The sequence below is a fragment of the Camellia sinensis genome, chromosome 7 (genome assembly GCF_055761805.1).
Source record: "Camellia sinensis isolate YWXY chromosome 7, ASM5576180v1, whole genome shotgun sequence".
NCBI classification, from domain to species: Eukaryota; Viridiplantae; Streptophyta; class Magnoliopsida; order Ericales; family Theaceae; genus Camellia; species Camellia sinensis.
This window is the reverse complement of record NC_138967.1, coordinates 168504050-168528905: the sequence shown is the minus strand read 5'-3', so window position 1 is coordinate 168528905 and position 24856 is coordinate 168504050. Positions and strand designations below refer to the sequence as shown.

Here is a 24856-nt window from a genome sequence, read left to right as displayed (position 1 = left end):
ATCAAATTCTTATACGAGTTCCACTACATCAGGTTACGAGTCTTCCTTACATCTCGTCACCTGAAAGGATAACAGCTATAAGCACACAACAGAGTGAGAAATATTATGCCAAGAGTATAGGGAACACAAAATAACCATGGATAGTTAGTTAGAATAACTTAATTTGAATAAACAAATTATTTAAAGTGGCAAAAACTAAAATACAGAAATTATGTAAATAAATAACCATAACCATGGTACAGAACAGAATAAAAAAAGAGGTCATTAGAGTGACAGTCAGAACAGACATCAATAGATTTATAACAAACAGAGGACCACAAAGTGGCCAAACAGAGGCAATGGTTATTTAAATCCCCCAAGGCATGGGACTCCCGTGGTGGTACTTATAGAAAATAATTGTTCACAAAGCCATTGTCAAATAATTTCTAAAATTTAAACAAACATATCCATGGATTTCAATATAAGCAAATGGAGTTCAGAAAATAGTTAACGTAATTGAAATATAAATCACTGCATTTGGTTGTGGTTTTTTGAATATAGTTTTTTGAAAATTTTATACAACTTGTTTGGTTATTCTGAAAAATGAGTTATGTTTTCAAAAAAATAAATGAGATAGGTTGGCTTTAGTAGAATAGGTACATATAGGTAGGCTTTGAAAATCTAGGTACATTTTTCTGATGGGTACGTTTTTCTAAAAATCTAGGTACACATAGGTAGGCTTTGAATAGGTACATTTTTCTGAAAATATAGATACATATAGGTACATTTAGGTATATATATATATCTGTATGTATATATATATATTTAAAAAAATGAGAGAATGTTTTGATGTGATTTTTTATGTTTTTTTAATTGTTTCAATCATTAATTTAGAGGGAAATTTGAAATTGTAATGATGTATTTTTTTGGAAACCAAACAAGCTTTTTTTTTTCAAAAAACAGTTTTCAAATCACTTTTTCAAAAAAAATTTCAAAAAAACCTAACCAAGCATGGTGAATATAAGTTATAAAACATAACTTGTATAAAATAAATTATGGTCATTCAAAACATACGTAAAATATATCATGGTGACTCAAGGTATAATATAAGTCACCTTAATACTGACTCTTAGGCTTTACCTTCTTTAACATTGATTCCTCTCTTAGCTGTATGTGGCACCATCATTCTATATTGTTTTTTTTTTTTTTTTTATGGCTTCACAGTATACCACTTATATAGCCAAAGTTCATGATGATTCACCCCTTTATCATTATTACCCTCTTGGTGACTCACTCCTCTTTGTTCACTAGGTGTGACAGGTCTTTTAATTGCCCTATTAAGACACGTAGTTCTGTACCCATGATCCCAAATCTTTAACTATTATGATCAATATTTATCCCAAAGTATTCTTTTGTTACTTAACTTTATATCACTTGATTTTGATAATATGAAATTCCTAATTAAATTACACCTTATCGCATACTATCATAAAATTAATTATTTTATTTTACTATCACTACCACTATTATTGTCGTGATTAGTTGTGGTATTAATTAAATATTTAGGGTGTCATAGGCAGCCTGATTAGGCCCAGGCCTGGGCCATCATTTTGAAGCCCGACCCATTGGCTCGTTCAAGGCCCACTCAAAGCCCGGCCCGCCCAAGGTCCAGTGTCATTTTTTGTGGAAAAAAATAAAATTTTTGTGAAAAAAATATAAAAAAAATGTTCAAGCCTGAGCCCAGGCCCACCAGTCCACTCAAGCCCCGAATACCCCCTAGTCTTGGGCCTAATTTTCTAACCCGTGGGTCGGGCTGGGCTGGCCTGAATTTTGGTGGGAGCCCACGAGGCCCAACATGGGCTGGCCTGAGCCCGGGCCCAGGTGGACCGGACCGAACCAAATTTATACCCCTAATTCTGGGTTCACATATGATCAAAATAAAGATAGAGAGAAAGAGAGTAAAGCATGATAAAAAGGAAGATTGCAAATGGGGAATCTTAGCTATTGGATTAGATTACCTAACGGTGGAAAAAGTTTTGGAAAAAAGGTATTCTCACAACCGCTCTTTTTTCTAATCATTAAATTTAAAAAAAAAATAGAACACATATTTGTCTCGACGGCTATAAATAAAATGGCTACAAAAAAAAGTCATATTGTGTCCTATAAATACAAATACTCAATCTCAATTTGAGTTCACAGCTTTCCACTATCTCTATATTTTTCTTGTTTGTTGTTTTACCCAATCACTATGGAAGGTTCATCAAAAATAAAGAGAGGGAAATCATTCAGCATTGATGAAGATGTGGCAATTTGTAAAGTTTGGGGTCACATTACTCAAGACCCAATTGTTAGCCATTCGCAATGGCATGTTCAATTTTGGAGGAAACTATTTGAAAATTATTATTCGCTTTTAAATGATCAGTCAAGAACACAAATGTCTATCCAATTTCAATGAGATATAATCATGAAATGTTGCAACAAATTTTGTGGGTGTTTAACGCAAGTCGAAAATCTACACTCAAGTGGAATGTCTCCAGTTGATATAGTCAGATTTCATCTTCATTTATTATATTAGTTTTTTTATTTTGACATCCTTCTGACATTTATTATATTTATTATATTAGTTTTTTTTCATTTTAGTTTTTTTATTTTGACATCCTTCTTACAGATGCTTCAAGCAAAACTTTTATACAATCAAGATTAAAATGATTCATTGTAATAGTTCAAAGAAAGAGAAAGTTTAGAAGATATGAAAATTGTGTGCGTGAATATGAAAATTCCAGACAAAATTGCATTGTAATTTAAAGAGAAAATTGTGGGTGGGTGAATAATGAGTGGTTGTTGAAAATTGTGGGTGGGCTAATCACACATTAACCAATCAATTAACCTCCACTAGCCACCAACCATCAGACCCCCAGTTATTCATCACCACTAACCAAACTCCATCAAACCAACCTAAATCTAGAACAACCAGGACCAAACACAGAGACCCACCAGACAAAAATGGAGGAGGTAGAGGAGAACTTCCCAACGATGCAGCACAGGCTGAGTCAGAACAGAGTTTTGGTGTGTCTAACACCAAGGAAAGAAGTATATCACCTCATCGCTTCAGAATGGTGAAACGAGCAAGTAAAGGTGAGCATACAACTGTGGAAGCAAGTAAAAGTGAATCAGGATCAACACTACATCTCGATATCTCCTCTGAAATCGATGGAAGATAACTTCGAAACAGTAAGGGGCTATCTGGCTCTTGAGGACCAGAACCCACTACGCAACCAAGATATACCTTCCATGGATTTTCTGATTTGGAATTGTAGAAGTGCAAGTAACAGGAGGTTCAAAAGAAATATGAGGGAATTAGTTCAAATCCATAAACAAGAACTGCTTATCCTTATGGAGACTAAGGTGAATTTTAATTCTATGGGAATGCTTTTTAACTGCATGGGATTTTAATTCTATAGGAATGTTTTTCAACTGCATGGGATTTACTGCCTCTGCACATGTGGATCCAACTGGGGTGCAGTGGAGGTATATAGATGACATGGAATCCTAATGTTGTTAATGTACACGTAATAGAGGCCAATTCCTAACTAATCACAGCAACAATATCAAGGCAAGATCTCCCAGATTGGCTACTTTTAGCAGTCTATGCAAGCCCAAATAGCAATAAACGGGATGATTTATGGGAGCACCTGGAAGCTATTTTACAAAACATGACCCAACGTTGGTTAGTGGCTGAGGATTTCAATGGCTTTTCTAACCCTAATGAGAAACGAAGTCTATCTGGTAATCCAAACCTTAATCAAAGCCAAGATCAAAGGAGGAGTAAGAAATTCATGAAAAGATGAACACTTGCAACCTAATTGGCCTAAGATGCTCAGAACCTAGACTGACTTGGTCTAACAACAGAAAGGGATACGCTAACACTATGGTCTGATTAGACAGAGCTATGTGCAACAATGAGTGGAGAACCAGCTTTCCAGAAAGATCTGTTCTCAACCTGCCTCATACACATTCAAATCATTCTCCTATGATGGTGTTCACTCAAGTTATGTCTCTCTTTAAGCCTACTTGCAAGCCTTTTAAGTTTCTTGCTGCTTGGATTTCTTATGCAGGCTTTAAATCAATGGTGGATAATAGTTGGTCCAAGACCAACCTATCATTGAGTAGTAAGCTGGAAACCTTAGCCCATGATGTTAGTACTTGGAACAAAGATGTTTTTAGTAACATATTTTGCAAGAAGAGATGGTTACTTGGGAGGATTGAAGGCATACAAAAATCACGAGCAACACTCTATTCTCATAATCTCCATAATCTTGAATTGGATATTGTTGATCAATACAACAAAGTTTTATACCAAGAAGAACTTTTGTGGTTCCAAAAAACTCGATCCAACTGGATCACTCAGGGTGAGAGAAATACTAAGTTTTTTCACCTCACAACCCCGGCCAAATGAAAGAAGAGGAGGATCGAGATCCTTAAGAATGAAGATAGGGTTTGGGTTGAGCAATCCAATATGCTTAAATCTATGATTACCAGTTTCTTTGTAAACTTGTTCAGCTATGCCCCTCCTATCTTCCTTGAGCATTGGAACAATCTGGTGAGATGCAAAATTAATGGGGATGATAATGCCCAACTTACTAGCATTGTCGCTGATAAGGAAATCTAGGGGGTTATCAATGCCTTTAAAGCCCCTGGTAGAGATGGGTTTCAAGCTCTCTTCTACCATACCTCCTGGTCAATCATTGGACCTTCTATGTATGGCTTTGTGAAAAACTGTTTTCTTACTAGGCATATTCCTCTTGAAGTTAATAGAACACTTGTTTCCTTAATTCCTAAGATTGAGAATCCTAAGAATCTTAAACTTTTTAGGCACATTAGTCTTTGCAATGTGACTTATAAAATCATTTCCAAAATGATTGTGAGTAAAATTAGACTTTTATTGAGGAAAAATGTTAGACCCAACTAATGTAGTTTTATTCCTGCTAGGAATACTAGTGATAATATCATTATTTCCTAAGAAATCATTCACTCCTTGAACATCAAAAAAGGGGAAAAAAAGAGGGCATGATTTTGAAAATTGATTTGGAAAAGGCTTATGATAAAATCTCTTGGGATTTTTTAAAACAAACTCTTGAGGAGTTCAACTTTAACAACAATTTGATTGATCTTATTATGTGTTGTGTTACTAATGTAACAATTGCTATTATTTGGAATGGTGAACCTCTTGAGGAATTTCAATCCAAGAGAAGTTTGAGACAGGGTGACCCCCTATCCCCTTACCTTTTCATTTTATGTATGGACAGACTTTCTAATATGATAAGTCTTAAAGCTGATAGTAAGTATTGGAAAGGGATACAGATTACTAGAGGTGGGCCTAGCATCACTCATTTGTTTTTTGTTGATGATCTCATGCTCTTTGGCGAAGCTTCTATGAATACTTGCAATGTCATCATGGAAGTCATGGAGGAGTTTTGTGACATCTCTGCTTTGAGACCCAATCCCCACAAATCAAAACTGTATATTTCACCCAATATTGAGAAAAGGCAGGCAAAAGAGTTAAGTACCAAATGTGGTACTCCCTTAACCTCTAACCTAGGGAAATACCTGAGGGTTCCACTCATCCATGGCAGAATGAGTAGAAGACATTTCAATGAGACTTTGGAGAAAATGCAAAAAAGATTGGCTGGGTGGAAAGCCAATAACTTCTCTATGTCAGCCAGAGCCACTCTCATTAAATCAGTTAGTTCTGTCATCCCTTCTTATATTATGCAAACCATGCTACTTCCTAAATAGGTGAGTAATGACATTGATAGGCTGAATAGAAACTTCCTATGGGGTGATACTCAAGAAAGGAAGAAAACTCATCTGGTTAATTGGGATGTTGCAAAATGAAAAAGCATGGTGGCTTAGGCATTAAAAAGGCCAAGGTTCAAAATTTGGCTTTGTTGACTAAGCTGGGTTGGCACCTACTTAGCAATAAAGAAAACATGTGGTGTGATGTTTTGAAAGATAAATACTTAAAAAAACACCTCCCTCCATGCTTGGCAGAAAGGAAGGAAAACCTCTCATTTTTTTAGAAGTATCATGTCTACCAGGAATATCTTGAGGAAAGGTGTGAAATAGAAGGTTAGGAATGGTTTAACTGTGGATGTGTAGAAAGATTGGTGGTGTGGAGATAAGTCCTTTGAGGATTTTGTAGCTACTACTAACCAATCTACTTCTCCTAATCTTACCAACCTTAGCAGGGTGGGTGACCTGTTAGCAGTTGATAGTAACTGGAATGAAGATATTATCCACAGACATCTCCCAACCTGTATTGCTCCTATGATTCTGGGACAACCTTCCCTCTCCTGTTTGGAGAGGGAGAGGGATAGTCCTGAGTGGAAAGGCTCACCTGATAGGGCCTTCACTGCATCCTCTGTTTACAATCTCCTTAATGGGAATCATGATCAAGAGGAGGATTGGGACTGGATCTGGAAGCTCAGATTGCCTCAAAAGCTTAAAGGTTTTTTATGGACAGTCTTCCATGGGAAACTTCTCACAAATCAAATGAGACTCAAGAGAGGTTTGACTGAAGATCCTAAATGCCCTAACTGCTGTGGGATTGAGGATATGTCTCATCTCTTTAGGGGTTGCTATAAGGCTAAGGAAGTGTGGTTAGCCATTTTTAATAAGCATTGGTACCTAGATATGAAGCGGAAATCTTGGTTAGAATGGCTCAAGAGTAATTCTCTAAACAAAAAACATTTTAATGAAAACGCCTCTTGTCAAATTGGGTTTGTTATTACTTTATGGAAAATCTGGAAAAACAGAAACTCTAAGATTTTCAAGGATACATCTTTTTCCATCCAAGAGAGTGTTAAATTTATCTTGGATTACTCTAGAGAGATTAACCAGGAATTTCTTTATTCAATATCTAACCCCAAACCTTCTTATAAACTAATCAATTGGTGTTTACCATCTGCAGGTAGACTAAAACTAAATATCGATGGTAGCAGGAGAATTGGAGGAGCTGGAGGATTTGGAGGACTAATTAGAGATGAAAGAGGTGCATGGATGTGTGGCTACTACGGCAAATTGCAAAGTGAAACAAGCTTCAAAGCTGAACTATAGGTTGTTTACAAGGGACTTACTGTCATCTTGCAGAAAGGATTGAACAATGTGATCATTGAATCCAACGCAACACAAGTGATGCAATTGGTGCAAGAGGAACCTAGTGATAAATGCCCCTTTAAAAGTCTTGTGGAAGATATTCAAATCCTTTTTAAAGGTTGTGAATGCACTATGCAACATGTTTGGAAGGAAGGGAATTTATGTGCTGATACCTTGGCTAAAATGGGAGCTGACCAACCAGAAGAAATGTTGGTGATGAATGATCTGCCGGCTGAGATTCAAAGTCTCTTAGTGTCAGACATGATAGGGATGTCAAGAGAGAGGGCATAGCCTCTTGTAGACTGCCCAGAACTCGCTCCGCGCACCCCCCTTTTCGGAGAGGGCGCGAATTGGGTTCTAGTTACCACAGTTCGGACTCCTGTCACGGTTCTGAATCTAATCTCACAAAGTGCAATGTAAGACTGATAAATCACCAAAGAGTCCAAATCCAGTAAATTGTTTTGGAAAATCGATTTTAATCAAAAAGTGCCAAACATTGACTGCTTTGCCAGATTTCAGAGTCGCCACCTAAATATTTTGTTTTAGAAAAATTTAGGAAACCCTGACTCGTGCCTAAGGCCACGTGTCCATCATCACCAAAGTTGTCTCGGCTTGGGAACTTGGGTACGAGAGGGAAAGGTCCTGAAATGAACACCCCTGCTCGCCCGATCAAAGATCGGCCTCTACTAACATGATATGTTGTTTTTGAAAACATATGTGTTCTTATTCTAATTATTAGTTAACTTACTACGTGATGCGCACATCATACAAGTATAAACTAAATCACTCAATTTGGAACAAAACATCTCATGTTTGTTTTTGAAAAATGGTTTGAAAGTGCTACTTGCAAGTAAGCTAAAGCGCGGATTTGCCACCCTCAAGGTGGGCTTAAAATAAGATGATTTGCTACTTCAAGTGAGCTTAAAACTCACATTTTAATGAATTGTTCCAATTAAAGTAATGAAGCCTTCATCCACATGCATTCATGCAGTTAATCACTTAAGCAAATAGCCTCATGGAAAGCATGCTAAACATGGCAACACTCACAACCATGCAAGTATGCTAAAGCGTAAACACTTACAGTGTATTCCGAGCCAAAACAGAAAGCCAGTTAGTAATCATGCATGATCCTAGTTATGTTAAGATGCCTAATGCAAAACATGTAAAAATGCAACTAAAATAGGCTCGGCTATCTAGAATGGCATATGAATGCAACACTTGATAACATGCTTTGAAGCACGTATTCAGGAAAGTGTATTGAAATACAATGTAGTTTGAATGATGCGCCGAGCCTGGTGCATGTAAGACAAATGAATGATGCACGCATGCAAACATGAGGTATGCTAATCGAAACATGCCCTAAAACTAACCATCGAAAGTTGGTAAATAAAAGGGAGAAAGACGTGGGGTTGGAAGACATTCACACACACACACACACACTTATTACAACTTTTGCCCTCTCGACGGAGGGTCCGAATGAAATGAAAGCTAACTAGCTACGCTAATTAAGCCAACTATTACAAACCAATTAATTAACTAACTCTAGCTAACTAATTATTACAAACCAAATTGAAAATAACCGTTCTAAGCTAATTAGAATATTACAAAGATGAATTAAAATTAGCTAAGCACATTAACCAATTAATTACAGAAACTGACAAATTAACTAACTAAACAAAGCAGTTAAAATGGCCTCGAGGGGAAAGAGATATGCATGCTCGGTTTGCTTCGCCCAGAAATGCATTGCCATGCCATAAGTTGTCTCTGTTTGCACTCACTGTGACCTCAGAACATCGAACGCACTTTCAGGTTGCATCTGCCCCAAAACAAGAGCATTCTGGACAAATTTGCTGCAAGTGGCCGACCGGCCACTTTAACTGGCCGGCAGGCTACCTCAATTGGCCGGCCAGCCACTTCAAGTGGTCGGCAGGCTAGTGCAAGTGGCTGGCCGGCCACTTTCCTTTCCAGAACCTCAACTTTGCTATAACAGAGATCAACAAAGGCATAACAATGCATTTACAAGGAAATGTGTGTGCAACTACTCTCCTTATCATTTCTCAAGCTCAAAGGAGCGTAGTACTCGACTCTCAAGCCACCAATCACGCATCTCAATGCATGATGGCCAAAGAGCCAAGCTCGCACAATATGAGTGAATGCACAAACAACACATAAGAGCCTCCGCCTCTATCATGCATGATCAAGAGGGTTGGCGACCAAGAAACGCAACACGTTTCATCACTTTGAGTATGAAATGTGCCACATTCCTTGTGTTTGGATTAACATCCGATCCAAACACAATGCAATGCAAACAAGATGCTTATCTTTCAATGCTAAAGTGGCATGCACAAGACTCTATCAGTTAAGCAATGCATGCATGGCATGTTTAGAAGCTAAGGCATTAAAGCTAGTGAAGTGTATTACATATGAGACATGCCATATCAATTTCAAATGGTCAAACCACATATGGACAGACCTAAGATGCTCCAAAACAGTGGCCAATACACACCAAAACTTAGGCACAAAAGACAAGAAACGCATGCTCACTCATTTGCTTACAAGCAAGACATAAAGCTTAACTTTCAAACACATTGAAAGAGTGACATATATGAGAGCATGACAGAGATACAAGCACTGAAATCATATGCCAAACGATGACATATCATGCAAACAACACAAGTATGGCATGCTAGAGTCCTTAAGCATTAAAGTTAGCAAAGTACACAACACTAGGACTATGCAATACAATGCTCAATGGACTAAACCAACCCTAAACAGATCTCATGCATGCCAAGACAGTGGCCAAAATGATCTGAAATGATGGCATGAAAGGCAAGATAATGATGCTCACGCATTGGCTCATCAACAAGGCATAAGGGCACAACTCTTAAACATAATTAAATAGTGATAAATATGAGAGTATGACAAGGCTATATGCTCTGAAATACCATGCCAAATGATACCATATCATGCAAATAGCTCAAATAAAGCATGCCAAGGTGTTCAAAACTCAAGACTAGCTAAGGCACTTGTACCATAGTCATACTAAACAATGCTCAAAGGACCAAGATCACTCAAAACAATCCTAAAGCATGTCAAAACAATGCTAGAAACATGATAGTGTAGCCAAAACAAGCTAGAATGGTAAGCCAAAACACAAAGCATGCAAGGCTAATGAGCGGGATTACACTACAAGTACCAAAACCAAGCAAGATGTGACCCCATCAACCAAAATCAGAGTTGTAACATGGCAAAGTAAGACCAAAAACATGCTGGAATGGTAGCCCAAAAGCTTAGAGAAGCATGCATACAAACTAGCTCATGATCAAGGCATAAGGCACAACTCTCCAAAAGCATTGAAAGAGTGACACATGTGAGAGTATGACTATACTATACACACTGAAATCATGTGAGAAGTGAGGCCAAAGCATGAAAATAACTCAAGTGAAGCATGCTAGAGACTTTGAAACTCAAAGCTAGTCAAGGACTTTTACACTACAACTACACAAAGCAAGCCTCACATGGCCAAGACCACTTGAAACAGAGCTTAAGCATGTTAAAACAATGGCAAAAACACACTGAGATGGAGCCAACACAAGCTAGGATGAGAGGCATAAAGCATGAAGCATGTTAGGCCAACAAGCATGATTGCACTACAAGTACCAAAAGCATGCAAAAGGTGACCAAACCAGGCCAAAACAGAGTTATGCCATACTAAAATAAGACAAAAAATGAGCTAAGAACAAGCCAACACATGCTAGAAAAACATGCTCACTAATTAGGCCAACAAGGCATGGAACCAAGAAGCAAGGAAGGGAGGCCACCCCCTCCTATTTTGGACTTCAAAACATGGTTTCTACCACTGAAATTCCTCTGAGTTTCAATGGTAGAAAGGCCAAACAAAGAGTGCCTCCAAGGCTTTAAAAGAAGGCACCAACCTCAAGCAAATAAGGCACACAAGAGGGTGAAACACCCCCAACACCAAAGAGGCCTTAAACAACCTTTCTTAACACTTAAAATCAGAGCTTTTTGTAGTTAACAACCAGGCCTAAATCAGCATGCAAAGGGGGCCAAATACTTATTCAAAACAAAGCTTTAAAAGGAGTATATGCTTACCCTTGAAGAACAATGGCAAGGCAGCAACTTCAACAACAATTTTTGGACCAAAACCAATGCTAGGACCTCAAAACAAGCTCCAATGGACTTCAGCTCCAAAATGAAGGTTTTTGAGTAGGTGCTTGTGTGCAAAAATGTGAAGAAACAACACTTTAAGGCTCAATATAGCACAAATATAGAGAGAGAGTGAGAATTCTAAAGAGAGAGGGATATATTTTGCTCTGAAATCTCAACCCTTGGAGGATGAGTTCAGTGAGCCACAGCTGGCTCAAAATATCTACAAATATCTAAAAAGGAGAAAAAGTGGCTGCCGGCCAGTTAATTGGTCGGTCGGCCACTTCCCCTAGCCGGCCGGCCACTTAAAGTGGCCTACAAGAGGGAAAAGTGGCCGGCAGCTGCCAAAAGTGGCCGGCAAGGCCCTCTCCTCCCCCTAGGCAAGAGGCAACAAGGTTGGGCCCAAAAACCAAGGCCAAAACACAAAGGGTTAAGAGGCTCAAAGATAAGGCACCCAGCCGAGACTTTCGGGCGCTCAAAACAAGTACAAATATGGGCAATCATCGCGTGCACAAATGATGACGTCTGAGTCTTAAGGTTGGTCAAAAATGGGATGTCTACACATCTGTTTGTAGTTCTTTCCGATGTACAAGAAAAAAAAAATGTGAGTGGGTGAATAATGAGTGGTTGTTGGTGAGTAAATGATGGATGAATAATGGATGATCATTGGTGGGTGATTGCTGGTGAGTGAATAATGGTGGTTTAGATTGGTGTGTATTAAATAATGGTGAATAGGTGGATAATGGGTCAGAATTATAGATATCTCTTTAGAACTAGTGGGTAGGTGGTTCGTAAGTTTTATTTTTGAATTTTTAATGCAATTAATATTTTTTTTATTTTTATTTTGAATTGGTGTGTGAGTGGCGGGGTGAATTATATTTATATATTTTCTTTCAATTTTTTGATTTTGTTTAATTTTTTATATTTTTCTAGTCGGATAGAATGTAAATAAATAATTTTTAAATTTTTTTTTAAAAGGTCATAAAAGATTAAAAATAAATAAATAATAAAAAAAACCACTTAAAAACCTATATCCAAACATCACCTACAAAATTGAGGAAAAAATTAATTAAAATTTGCCAAAATAACTTTGCACTATTGAAGCACCAAAGCTGCAATTTAGCAATTTGCTATCATAGTATATCAAATTATAACTTTGGCAATACTATAATAGCATAAACCAAAGGAGATGCTCTTTGCTACTGGTTTTGCCTCTTTGCGTTGTTACTGATTTACTGACAGATTTCAATTCAGTTACCAGGTATACTGGATATGGAGAATTCTTTTGAAGTTAATTGTATAATAATAAAAAACAGTTCACTAGAATATGCATAGGTTGCAAATAATTGTGGTATTCGGTCAGATGTTCTTAATAAAGAAATTTTAAGTTGAAATCATAATAGAAGCTTGTCCGAGGCAATGTTTTGAAACGTTGGCCAAACTAGAAAAGGGACCGGATTAAAAAATGTTTGATTTTAATTTTTTAAAAATTAAATTTTTTATTTTTAGTGAATATTTTTTAAATTTTAAATTTTTTTTTTTTACTTTTTTTAAATATACTTTACTTAAATTTATTTAAAAAGTAAAATGTGTAAAAAAATAATAAATATACAAGAATATAAAAAATATACTAAATTTTTATATTTTTGATATTTAGTGAATTTTTTAAAAAAAAATTCACAAATATTATCCTTTTAAAGTATATTTATATTAGGTGTATCTAAAAAATTTAAAAAATTGCTTATAATATTAAAAAAAATTAATAAAAACAAAAAAATACAAAAAATAAAAAGTTCCGATTTTCTAAAAAATAAATTTAAAAAATTCAAACCGAATAAGCTGATTATTATCCCCAATTGGAGAGGCTAGAAAGGCAAAATCTGCTTATATTTTACCTACCAGAAGAGTGAAGAAGGTGACCCAGTACAAATTACCAGTATTAGTGGCTTTTAGTAAAAAGGCCATAGCAGTTCATTTGCAGACTACTTTTTTTTCTTTTTCTTTTTTCCATGCCAGAATTACATGAAGCATTAAAATCTGTTAAGGTTTTCAATGCCAAGCAAGAAATCATAATCAATAACAACTTATCAAAAAATCTAGGGTAAATTACACCCCTCTTTGAGATTTGAAAAAAAATACAATTAGTCCGATATTTTGACATAATTACACCGACCTCTGCAATTAAAAATGCAATCTTATAATCAGCTATAGCACAAAATTTAGTCCCAGGTCTTGAGTTTGACTCCCCTCAAGGCCAACCATCACAAGATAATACACAAAGTTGCACAAGCCATACTGGATAACCCAGTGTCAAGAGTGAGTTCAATCTCCGCCACCGCTACTTGGTTGGGCTTTTACAAGAAACAATTTGTTTGGCACTGTAGTTGATAGTACACTCTCCAACAGGATTCAATAATTTCCATCACAAGTTGAGCATCTCCCAAAAATCAGAAGTCCACAAGCACTAAAATTTGACCTTGATTGTTCTACCAAGGCTCCAACTGGAGCTTGCAAATAGTATGTGAAAAAGAGACATGCATAACAAAGATGTAAATTGTTTTCCTTCGTGCTTCATGCTTAAAAAACTTGTAAAATTAAAATTTCTATTAAAAAAAAATCAGATATCAAGAATAAAGATAAAATCACCATGGCAACAAAACCAAGGAAACAAAAATATTTCCTTTTCCTAACCAATCCATGAACCAGTTTAAGCCTAAAACAAACCAAAAAAGAAAGCAGCACCCTGGAAAACTTCAATACTTTGCATCCAATAATCTTCAAGCTTGAATCAAAACAATTTTCAAGATTAACGATGTTTACACGATTTCTCAAACAAGTTGACTGATGTTAAAACAAATCAATTATAGAAAACATTGTCCGAACACACCACCAGAATTACTGATAGCATTGTCTATAAACCTAGACGGGGGAATCTCACAGTGAAGCGCGCTCACGCGCAAAAAAAAAAAAAAAAACATTAAGAGACATCACAACCAAAAACACAAAAGGCATCAGCCCAAGACTCTGTTCTGATCTTCAATTTGTGGAGAGATTTATGAAGGGAAAAGAAGGAAAAAAAAGGCTTCTAAACTATTTCTCTTTCCCCATTCATTTTCTTTTCTCTACAAATCCAAGATCCAAACAGACCTAACATAACTGATAATCTAAACCAAAAACAGATTAAAGCTTTATAATTATCTAAAACAGGTAGCTACAAATCTATTGGCCTTCAGCTTTCTTGGAATTCCATACTCCACCTATGCAAGGAAAAATTCCAATGCAGCTTTATCTGCTTTTCAACCAATTGTGGTTCTCAGAAAAATTCTAGTTTGCCCTTCAGTACTGTTTAAATTATTGAGCCTACCCTTCCTGTTTAGAGGCTAATCCAATTGAAATATGATTATACTAATCTTAGAATTAGACCAAGCAGAGGACTTTGCAAGTTCAGCATTACAAAAAATCTCTGTAGCCTACAAACCCTAGCTTGCACTGCATGCCAGAAAAATAAATGATTCATAAACTGGCTAGTAATATAAACACACATGCAGTCCAATTGCACTGAAGTTCTTAGAATATATAAGTGATTTTGGGTGCTAACTGCTAAGCCGTAGTTCCTGCCACACAAAAAGTAATACTGCAGAAAACATGCAACCAAATGTTGTAACTAGAACCCATAAACATATAGCAGTCTAGCCAATGGGAAAGTAACCGGGCAATCTAGATATAGAAGAAAAACCCGAGTCAACAAGCATCTACAATAAATGCCCTCAAAAAGTAATTAAAATTCCAGGACAAAATATATGTCTAACTAGTACAGACAATCATAGGCATATATAACTAGATTGATGATCTAGATCCAGCTGTCTAATTCATACAGCAACAGAAACAAACTAAAGGCTCTTCTGATCTTCTAGACAGTGGTGCCGACTTGTAGTAAGCGCTTTAAGTGTCTACTGAACTCCAAACCAGAAGTTGCAATACACCGAGAAAATCAAGACACCTGTGTGCACTCCCTACAGGAAAAGCTTAGCAATGTCTACCTCGCGTAAGGATGGAATCGACTACCGCCACTATAGCCTGCCCTACTTCCATACAGCCCCCCTGCTCCACCATAGCCAGCACCAGGTGCAGAATCATAACCAGAACTAGATCCTGATCCACCATAACTGCCATAGCCTCCTGCACCTCCACGGCCATATCCACCTAATCCACTCCCACCATATCCCCCACCAAACCCTCCCGCGTAGGAACCAAAGCGACTAGAATGGCCAAGCGAAGGCTCTCCCCGATAACCCATGTAATCACTACCACCAAAGTCACCATAACGCCCACCAAATTCACTACCTCCACCATAACCACCATAATCACCAAGCCTACCACCAAGCCCTCCAAGTGTCCTATAAGAAGCAGGGCCAAAACTGCCACTGCCGAAACCACTATAAGAGTTGCCAAATCCACCAAAACCATCAGGTACATCACCATATCCGCGGCCCCTATAATCACTACCATATGCAGGAGCAGGTGCTGGGTTTGAGGATTTCTTTGGTTCTGCCTTCTTGATCTCAACCTACAACAAAGAAGTAAGTTAACCTAGGATTTCCACCTGCAAATTATTTTGACAGCTAGGAACAACTACTAAATTAAACCTATAAGCTGCTAATTAATGAAAGTTCAAATTCTACAAGTTGACCTTCAGATAAGACAGGCTAACCAGGTGAGATTGAACCAATAGCTCTCATGCTACGAATATGAAAAGAAACTAAAGTGTAATGCTGTATTGCTGGTTTGAACACATCAAACCTATGTCCATGAACATATGATATCTTGGTGATCAGCTGGACTGAACTCACCTGTGAGCCTGACATATCAATCATATTTCCATTGCTTAAGACATTATCAACAACTTGTTCATTGTCAAATACAACAAATCCAAAGCCCCGGGAGCGTTTAGTCACGTGATCTCGTATGATCTCATGTTCCACTACCTTCCCATAATTTGAGAAGAAATTCTTGAACTCCTCTGCAAAACAATTGCCCCAAATTCGAAGTGTAGGGAAAGGAGAACAAATTTAACAACTACAATAAGAGCAATGGTAGATGGAGAACATGCAAAATTAAAGTTTCAAATCCCAAACGACTTATTAGATTTAAAAAAGAGTAAACTGCCGTACCTTCTGTAACAGCGGTTGGTATCCCACCAACAAAAATCTTCTTCGTTTTGAAATCCTTGGAATCGGAAGAACCTTTTGGAATTGTTCTTTTGATCTCAACCTGCTCACAAATATTATCGCGTAAGTTGCAATATCTAAACCTTCCTTTTTCACAGACATGCTGAGTATGCTTTTCCTTTCTTGTAACATTTACAGAAATCAAGCAGAAAATGTTTCCCCATTGGTCAGTGAGATGTCATGAGAAAGGAAAACAAGCCGGATTACCCATTTCACACAATTTTTTGGCCTTCCTATACATAGATGCGTGTGTGCTGGACGGACATTTTAGGCAATGCTCTGCCAACTTGACTCAATTTCATAATTTATTAACATACTATCCTGTTATGTAATTTCCAATGAACTTGGACTGTGACGCATGAGGTAGTGCAAGTTACTGACCGGTCGCACTCTATCCTGCCAGTGCGAGGATTGGGACTTCACAATTGAAGGTAGTTAAAATATAGAATTTGAGAGAAAAACTTTTTTCAATTGTTTTTTACCCTCAATAGTAAAATGTGGAATTATATAATGTAAACTAGCAACCATCCAAAAGGCTTTCAATTATTTGTTGCTTACTAGGCATTACCAAATTTGATTTTTCACATGGACATAATGTTTATTTACTTCAAACCCACTTAGACCATCTCCAATCCTTCACCAATTTTTTCATCTAATTTAATTCCAAATTTGAGTAAAAAATTTGATTTGATATAAACTACTCCAATCGTTTCATCATTTTTTTTTAAAATTCCCCTCTTTTACCAAATTTCCCATTCGTCAAATTTGATAGGGGAAAAAAAAATAATCATCTCCAATGCTTCATCTTTTTAGATTTTCATCAAATTCAAATTTGATAAGTTCTCAATTTGATGAAATAAATACTCTCCCCTGATTAGATGAACATTGGATGAAAGAATTGGTGATGATTTTTGAATACTTTATCAAATTTGATGAAAAAAAAAGATCAAGGATTGGAGATTCTCTTAGAATATCAAGGAAACGTCCCAAATTCAAATTCCATGTTTTCCATTTCTATTTTCCTGAGTTTTCTAGGCAGTCAAAACAGCATAACGGGACAAATTACACAAAGAATCTCTTCCAAATTACATAAACCTATACCTAAAAGCTCATCACCCACCTGCTTGTCATTGATGATATGGGTTTCAGCAATGACAGTGTCGACAACAGACGGATCAGCATAGGTGATAAACCCAAATCCCCTGGGTCGACCCGTGTGCCGATCTTTCATTATAACCGAATCAGTTATCTCTCCATACTTCCCAAAGTATTTCGTAAATTGATCTGTAATCAAAACCACCACAAATCAATCAAAGTTCGAAGATTTTTGGGGAAAACAAAACAACCCAAATCGAAACAAGAATAAGCTAACCTAAAGTAGCATCTTTGGCTAATCCTCCGATGAATATTTTCCTGTAACATATATAAAATATATAACCAAAACCCCTAATCAGCTACAAAAACAACAAATTCATATGTATATATATATATATAGAGAGAGAGAGAGAGAGAGAGAGAGAGGGGACGAACCCTGGACTGGCACCATCGCCGAAATGTGGATTGTCGGACTTTCTGGAACCCATGGAGTTCAAGCTCTTTGAGATCAGAGCGAGTGTGAGATTGCGAAAGCTTGAGGCAAATCGGATATGGAGGTTTTAAACCAGTGGGTCGGAACAGAACGGGTGACTTCGTAGAGAGCAAGCTAGGGTTAGGGCATGTTGTTCTTGAGGCCTACTAATATAGTGGTTGTATGTGCAGAGCGATTTGGTACCGTTTAAAAATAAAATTGTAAGGCCTCGTTTGGGGTGCATTAAAAAAAGGTTAAAAAAATCAAAAAATTATTAAAAAATAAATAAATAAGTTATTATTATTTATAAATTAAAATATATAATATTTTAATTAAACAAAATTTACACAATTTACACAGTTGAAATGACCCTGTACTACCGTGAGAGGGGAAAAAAAGAATTACATATATAAAAGTACTAAGTTTGATGGAAATGTTTGGCCCGTAGGGGCCCACCACGAGTCCTGTTTTGATAATTCGAACCGTCAATATGTAGAACTCGTCGAGTACTATATGCTTATAAAAAATCACGTTGATTAGATATCAATAGCTATCTAATTGTGTTAGTTTTTCTTGTCAACTGTTAACTATAACACCATCTATTTTTTATACAAAACTATTTGATCATGTAGTAATCGATTTCCGATCAGCGTGATTTTTTATATGCACATAGTACTCGACGAGTTCTACACATTCAACGGTTCTGATTAGTAAAACGAGACCTGTGGTGGGCCTCCATGGACTGAACAGCACCGTCTAATTTATGCCCAATAAAGAGAGAATCAATCTCCTACACTACCCTCTCCCGCGCTACCCCTCATGCTTCCGACCGTACGGGCTATTCCATCTATAACTTCCCCTATACACTTATTTACATAATTTTTTAATAGACATTTTTTTCATAAAAAATCAAAAAGTTAAATCAAACATCCATATTTTTTCTCTCAACTTTTTAGTCCAAAAAGACAAAAAATACATTTATTTATGACACACCAAACAATCCCAAATTTGTAACTGTCGGATTGATAAATAATCAAAGGTAAATTTGATCATGAATTTCTCCTAATTTTTTTCTTTTGTTAAAAAAGTGAAAAAAAAATTAGTATTTTTAAAATTTCTTATAATTATAAAGTCTTGTATAAAAGATAAAATTTAGAGTGCTACTATTAGCACCTCATAAATTATTTTGGACTCCTAATTTTTAGCTTTTTTTAATTACAATAATAATCTCAAATAAAATTACTACAAAGGACATCATTAATATTAAGACACCCCATCTCACAATATTCCAGCGGTAACGGTGGCAACCATTTAATTACCTGCACTTCTCCAGCAATGAAAATGAGTGGAAGTTTGTCTAGCAACCACAACTCCATAAGACAAGAAGAGTACAACAATAAAAGCTTAGAGAATGTTCATATCTTTAATGTTGTTCTTAACTCAGAGGAGATATTAGCTTTGTAAGGGTAAGTTTCTTGAAAAAAATGACAAAAATAATAAAATTTATTCGTCATTTTTTCAGGACTGAACTCCCGAACATATGACCGAAATTCAGAAACACAAGCCCGAACATTGTTTATTTGTTCGAGAAGCAGTAACCGAACATTTATTATTTGTTCAGAAATAGATAACCGAACATTATTTATAGGTTTGGACCTGTTTTACTGAGAAAACTAAACCAATTATTATAATTTTTTTCTGCAAGAGAAGAAATTATTTTGAGAAAACTAAGAAATTATGTATATATATATATATATAGAGAGAGAGAGAGAGGGAAAGAGAGAGCATACCAATTGTGACAATGGTGGATGAGGCAACAAAGACAGTAATTACATGGCCTTTTTTTTTTCTTCTTCTTCTTCTTCTTCTTCGTCTTCGTGAGCTTTGTTAGGGTTTTTTTGGAAGTGGGGTTTTTTTTTTGGTGTAGAGGTGTAGGAGGTGTGCATTTAATGGATGAAATGTTTTCACAAAAATATTTTTGGTATTATTTGGAAAGGAAAATAAATTTTAATGGTTTCAAAATTTATAAGTCGGGGGGTCCAAAATAATTCATAGGATGCTAAAAGGACTACTCAAAATTTATTATTTTAATATTTTATTTGACTATTATATCCTATTTTTCTTCTTTTTCTTTTATAGCACTCTCTGTCTTCATTACCTCGATAGTTGCTCATCACTTCCACCATCTTCATCGTCTACCAACGTCGCTCATTCTCACTGTCGGTCGGCGACCACCATTTTTACCATCAAACAACCACCATATCAAATTTGATACATACGAACTCATATTTGAGGTTAATAACTTTAGATTTGGGATAAATGAACTTAGATTTGACAAAAAATTAAGAAATTGAGATATTGCAATGAAAAATCAAGAGTTTTTTATTTGTTTGTTCATATATCTAAAAGTAAAATTTAATTTTGGTTCGTTCATTTAGTATATACTTTATTTTTTATAACAGTAAAATTTTACTCTAATTAACAACATGCTGATTTGCTTAACAATAATAAAATTTACTCTAAAACACGTTGCGATGATGCTTTTACAGAAGAGGGCTACGCCATGAACCAGAGTAAAATTTTGCTGTTTGAGAAACAGAGCATGATGAAAAGAAGAGAGAAAAATAAGGAGACATAGTTCGAAAAGAGAGCATCATGAGAAGAACAAGAACAAGAACAAGAGAGAGAAAGAGTAAACATGGTGAGTGACATATACACACATATGAAGTATAATAATCCCGACCTGTGATTAACTGTTAAACCATGATTAAGAATGCCTAATAAGTAATTAAGAGGAAATTTTGAGTTAATTGCATGTGTTATATGTTATTTGTATTTATATATGTCTGTCATAGAAATATCTGTTTGCGTTTCTGTTTTGTTCTACGCATTGAAGGCCTTATCAGCATCTGATCATGAAATTGACTTGGGTTAGGTGTTATTGCGAATTTTTGGAAAATTATGCTAGGTTTAATTAAAATTCAATTCGGAACCAAATAATTAGAATTAAATAAGGCAAATTGGTTACCTTAAAGCCTAGCTTAATTAAATCCTTTAATCAAGCCTATATAAGGCTAATCTAATTGCTAAACTTTTCCATTACACTCTCATTTCCTCATCTTTGAGCCTAAAACGTGAGAGAGGGGGAGAAACCTAAAAAGATAGTGAATTCAAGCTCAAGGAAGGGAGTTATAGAGAACTGAGAGAACTTTTGGAAGAATTGGCTTGGAAACTCTAAGAATTAGTCAACTAGGGCCCAATTGAGCACCTAAGGTAAGAAATCAAGCTTTTAGTTTTGTAATTGAGTCGGTCCATGCATGAATTCAAGAGGTTAAAGTGGTTAAATAAGAGAATTCAGCTTAAAGAGTAGAGTTTGAACTAACTATAGATACCCCATTTTTGACCGACCTTAAGACTCAGACATCATCGATTGAGCGCTCGGTAATAGTGCATGTTGTGCTCGTTTCGAGTTTTCGAAGTTTTCGGCAGAGTGTCTTGCCTCCGGGCCTCTAAACTCTTTGTGTTTTGGCTCGGTTTGTGCACCAAGCCTTGTTTTCCTTTCCCTGGAGGGAAAGAGAGGTCTATAGACCACCCTTTTGTGGTCGTAGACCACTTTTCTCGCTTGAAGACTAGTTTCCAATTTTCAGAGCCTTCGGCCCCGCGCCTTGTCTCGGGACCGCTTAACGTTCTCCGTTTGGCGTGATTTTTAAACCACACCTTGTTGCCTCTGCCTAGAGGGACACTGTGGTCTTGGAGACCACTTTTTGTGGTCGTAAACCACTTTTGGTGCCCGTAGACTAGTTTTTGAGGCTCCTAGTTGCGCGCCTTGCCTCCCGAACTTTTGTCTTGCATCCTTTTTGGTTTGTTTTTGGCACAAACCTTGTTTTCCTTACTTGGAGGGTGGAATAAGGGTGGGAGACCAGTTCTTTCCCTTGGAGACCACTTTCCTTCCTGCCAGCCAATTTTTTGGCCGGCTAACTGGTTTTCTTTGTCTTTGGATCACCAATAGTGGTCGGCCACCACACCACTACCTTGATTTCAGTGTGCAGACCACCTTTCTACCATGGCCGACCACTTTCTTCCCTGGTCGACCACTTCCACTGGTCGGCCGACCAGTGTAAGTAGTTGGTGGTCGGCAACTTTCCAACACCTTTTGGAGATATTTTCTAGCTAGCTGTAACAGCTGGAGGGCACAGAAACCATCCTCTATACACTTGTATGGAGGGATGGCTTTAGGCCTTAAGCTTGTTCAACAAGCTTAACCTTTGGTCCTCTATAAAAGAGAACCTCCCCCCTTTTGCCTTAGGTTCAGATTTTGGTGCTTGAGCTATACATATCACTCTATCTCTATAATTCTCCATCTCTTTCATTTTTATGCCTCAAAGTGTAGTTTCTTTACAATTTTTCACACAAACACATAGTGAAACACCATCCTATTGTTGCTGAGGCACTTTGAGGTTGATTTTGGAGTTTTTGGACTAGTTTGAGCTCAAAGAGGTTGCTGGAGTTGCAACCTTGAAGTGGTTCTACAAGGGTGCGTTACTAACCCTTAAAACCCTTGTTCTTGTTTAAGATTTTGGACCTATTTGCATGCTTATTTTGGCTTGACTTTCTACTGCAAAATGTTCTGATTTTTAGTCCTTAGCATGTTTGTTTAAGGTCTTTTTGGTGTTGGGGGTGATCTACCCCCTCTTGTGCCTTGTTTGGCTTTGTTTTACACCATCACTTTAGGTCCTTGAGATCACTTTCTCTTGGCCTTTTAACCACTGAAATCCAGTGGATTTTTAGTGGTAAAACTTGTGTTTTGAGGTCTTAAATAGGAGATGGTCATCCCCTCTCCTTGTGTTTTGTATGCTTGCTTTGTATGCCTCATGTTTGAGCATGTTTGTTAAGCTTATGTTGGCTCCATATTAGCATGTATTTGGAGTTATTTTGACATGGCATACCACTACTTTGCTTTGGTTTTGTCAACTCATGCATGCTTTATACACTTGTAGTGTAAATTTTGCAAACTAGCTTTGTATGCTTCATTATTGAGCGTGTCTTTCTAGCATGTTTTGAGTTCATCTCAGTAGGTTTTTGGTGTTGTTTTAACATGCCTTAGATCTGTTTTGGCTTGTTTTGATGGCCCCATGCATGCTCCATGCACTTGTAGTGCATTTCCATTTACTAGCCTAATGTGTATCATGCTTTAGACCATCATTCTAACATGATTTTAGCTTAACTCTAAGAAGCCTTTGTTCATGTTTTAGCATGCTTAAGCTCTGATTTGTGTTGTTTTGGTCATGCATGCTATGCTTTGTATAGCTATAGTGTATTCTAGCTCACTAGCTTTGTGTATTGAGTCCATTAGCATACATTGCTTGGATTAGTTCCATGGTTTGGCATCATTTGAAATGTGATTTTAGTGCATATAGTGTGGTCATACACTCATATTTGTCACTCTTTCAATGCTTTGAAGGGTTGGTTCTTTATGCCTTAAACATGAGTCATTGTGTATGCCTTCATGCGTAAGCTTGCGAGCTATCATTTCAGTGTGTTTTTGGGGTTATTTTGTTATGATATAACTCTGATTTTTGTTGGCGAAGCCATCTCATGCTTGGTCTTACTAGGCGTAGTGTAATTCTCCCTTTTGGCCTTGCATATTTCATGCTTCATGCTCACCATGCTAGCTTATTTTGGCTTCCTTCGATACATGTTTTAGTATCATTTTGACATGCTCTAGGACTGTTTTGGGTTGTATTTTCCATATGCTTCATGAACTTGTCACGACCCAAACCCGGCCCTATGGGTTTAGTATCGTAACCGGCCAGTAATCCGAGATTACCGAAGGCCTGCAGAACAGTAATACAGTAAAACAGAGTACAGGGCCTGGCGGAAGCCAATACAGTAAATAAATAATGTCCATTGAGCTGTGACAGTCTATATGAAAAAGACTTTTCATACGTGTATATATAACCAGTACAGAACAGTATGTACAATATTTACAATCATTCAGACTAGGGACTCAACCCTATATGACAGTACGGTAAACATTCAGTCTATACAAAACAGTGGGACGGTACAGAAGGGGGAATTGTAAAACACCCCTAAGCCTTAACACGATAGGCACGGAACCTCGCAGTGAGGCACAGTAATTGGCTTGACAAAACTGGAGTTACCTTGACGCTCCTAGCCGCGATCTGGTGCCTGTACACCTACATATATATATGAGCAGTGAGCTAAAGCCCAGTGAATAACATAATGCGTAAAGAGGTTAAGAATGAATGTCCTTACAGTATGAAAACAGTTCATTTAAACAGTATTCAGTCATTCAGTCAGTACAGTCATATGTGGTACACCCATTAGCATAACAGTACAGTAAACAGTAGGTCTTAAAAGACCGAACAGTAATGATGGCCATCAGTCAGTAAACAGTAGTGGTTCCAACAAGGGAACCGACAGAGATCTCTGTAACAGTAACAGTAAACAGTAGGTGCTAAGGATGCCACAATACAGTTCAGAATATAGGACATACATTCATTCAGTTAACAGTAATCAGTTCAGAAAACAGTACAGTTCAGTTGTTCAGAAAATAATCATTTGTGAACATATCTTTATACAATTGTTACTCACAAAGTTTGGGTTACAGTATGCTAGAGCGTGTCTCCCCAGTCGCCAACCCTACACAGTTAACAGATTGAACACACTCTAAGTTTCACAGCTGGGAAAGATAATAACTTAATCCCTAATGCCTCGGTGTGTTCTACATCTATCCTCA

At 36.9% G+C, this 24856-nt stretch overlaps 2 protein-coding genes across 2 annotated transcripts; one reads left to right on the top strand and one right to left on the bottom strand.

Moving 5' to 3' along the window:
• Positions 1-5295: 5295 nt before the first annotated feature.
• LOC145796273 (uncharacterized) lies at positions 5296-7095 on the top strand. The gene is made up of 3 exons (XM_082881344.1): positions 5296-5721; positions 6139-6706; positions 6950-7095. Exons 1-3 carry the CDS (start codon positions 5296-5298, stop codon positions 7093-7095), a joined length of 1140 nt encoding a protein of 379 aa, XP_082737470.1.
• A 7903-nt stretch (positions 7096-14998) lies between these two features.
• Positions 14999-18315, bottom strand: LOC114318942 (heterogeneous nuclear ribonucleoprotein 1). The gene is made up of 6 exons (XM_028265921.2): positions 18060-18315; positions 17902-17942; positions 17650-17813; positions 16473-16572; positions 16152-16321; positions 14999-15868 (listed from the first exon to the last, which is right to left on the bottom strand). Exons 1-6 carry the CDS (start codon positions 18110-18112, stop codon positions 15338-15340), a joined length of 1059 nt encoding a protein of 352 aa, XP_028121722.2. The 5' UTR covers positions 18113-18315; the 3' UTR covers positions 14999-15337.
• Positions 18316-24856: the final 6541 nt, after the last annotated feature.

Bases quoted from the DNA above. Each gene is read 5' to 3' on its own strand.
- LOC145796273 (XM_082881344.1), top strand. From the start codon at position 5,296: ATGATAAGTCTTAAAGCTGATAGTAAGTATTGGAAAGGGATACAGATT. The intron at 5,722-6,138 runs GTTAGTTCTGTC...GTGGATGTGTAG, and splicing joins GAGCCACTCTCATTAAATCA to AAAGATTGGTGGTGTGGAGA. The intron at 6,707-6,949 runs GTAATTCTCTAA...TACCATCTGCAG, and splicing joins TTGGTTAGAATGGCTCAAGA to GTAGACTAAAACTAAATATC.
- LOC114318942 (XM_028265921.2), bottom strand. From the start codon at position 18,112: ATGGGTTCCAGAAAGTCCGACAATCCACATTTCGGCGATGGTGCCAGT. The intron at 17,943-18,059 runs GTTCGTCCCCTC...TATATGTTACAG, and splicing joins GGCGATGGTGCCAGTCCAGG to GAAAATATTCATCGGAGGAT. The intron at 17,814-17,901 runs GTTAGCTTATTC...TTTTGATTACAG, and splicing joins AGCCAAAGATGCTACTTTAG to ATCAATTTACGAAATACTTT.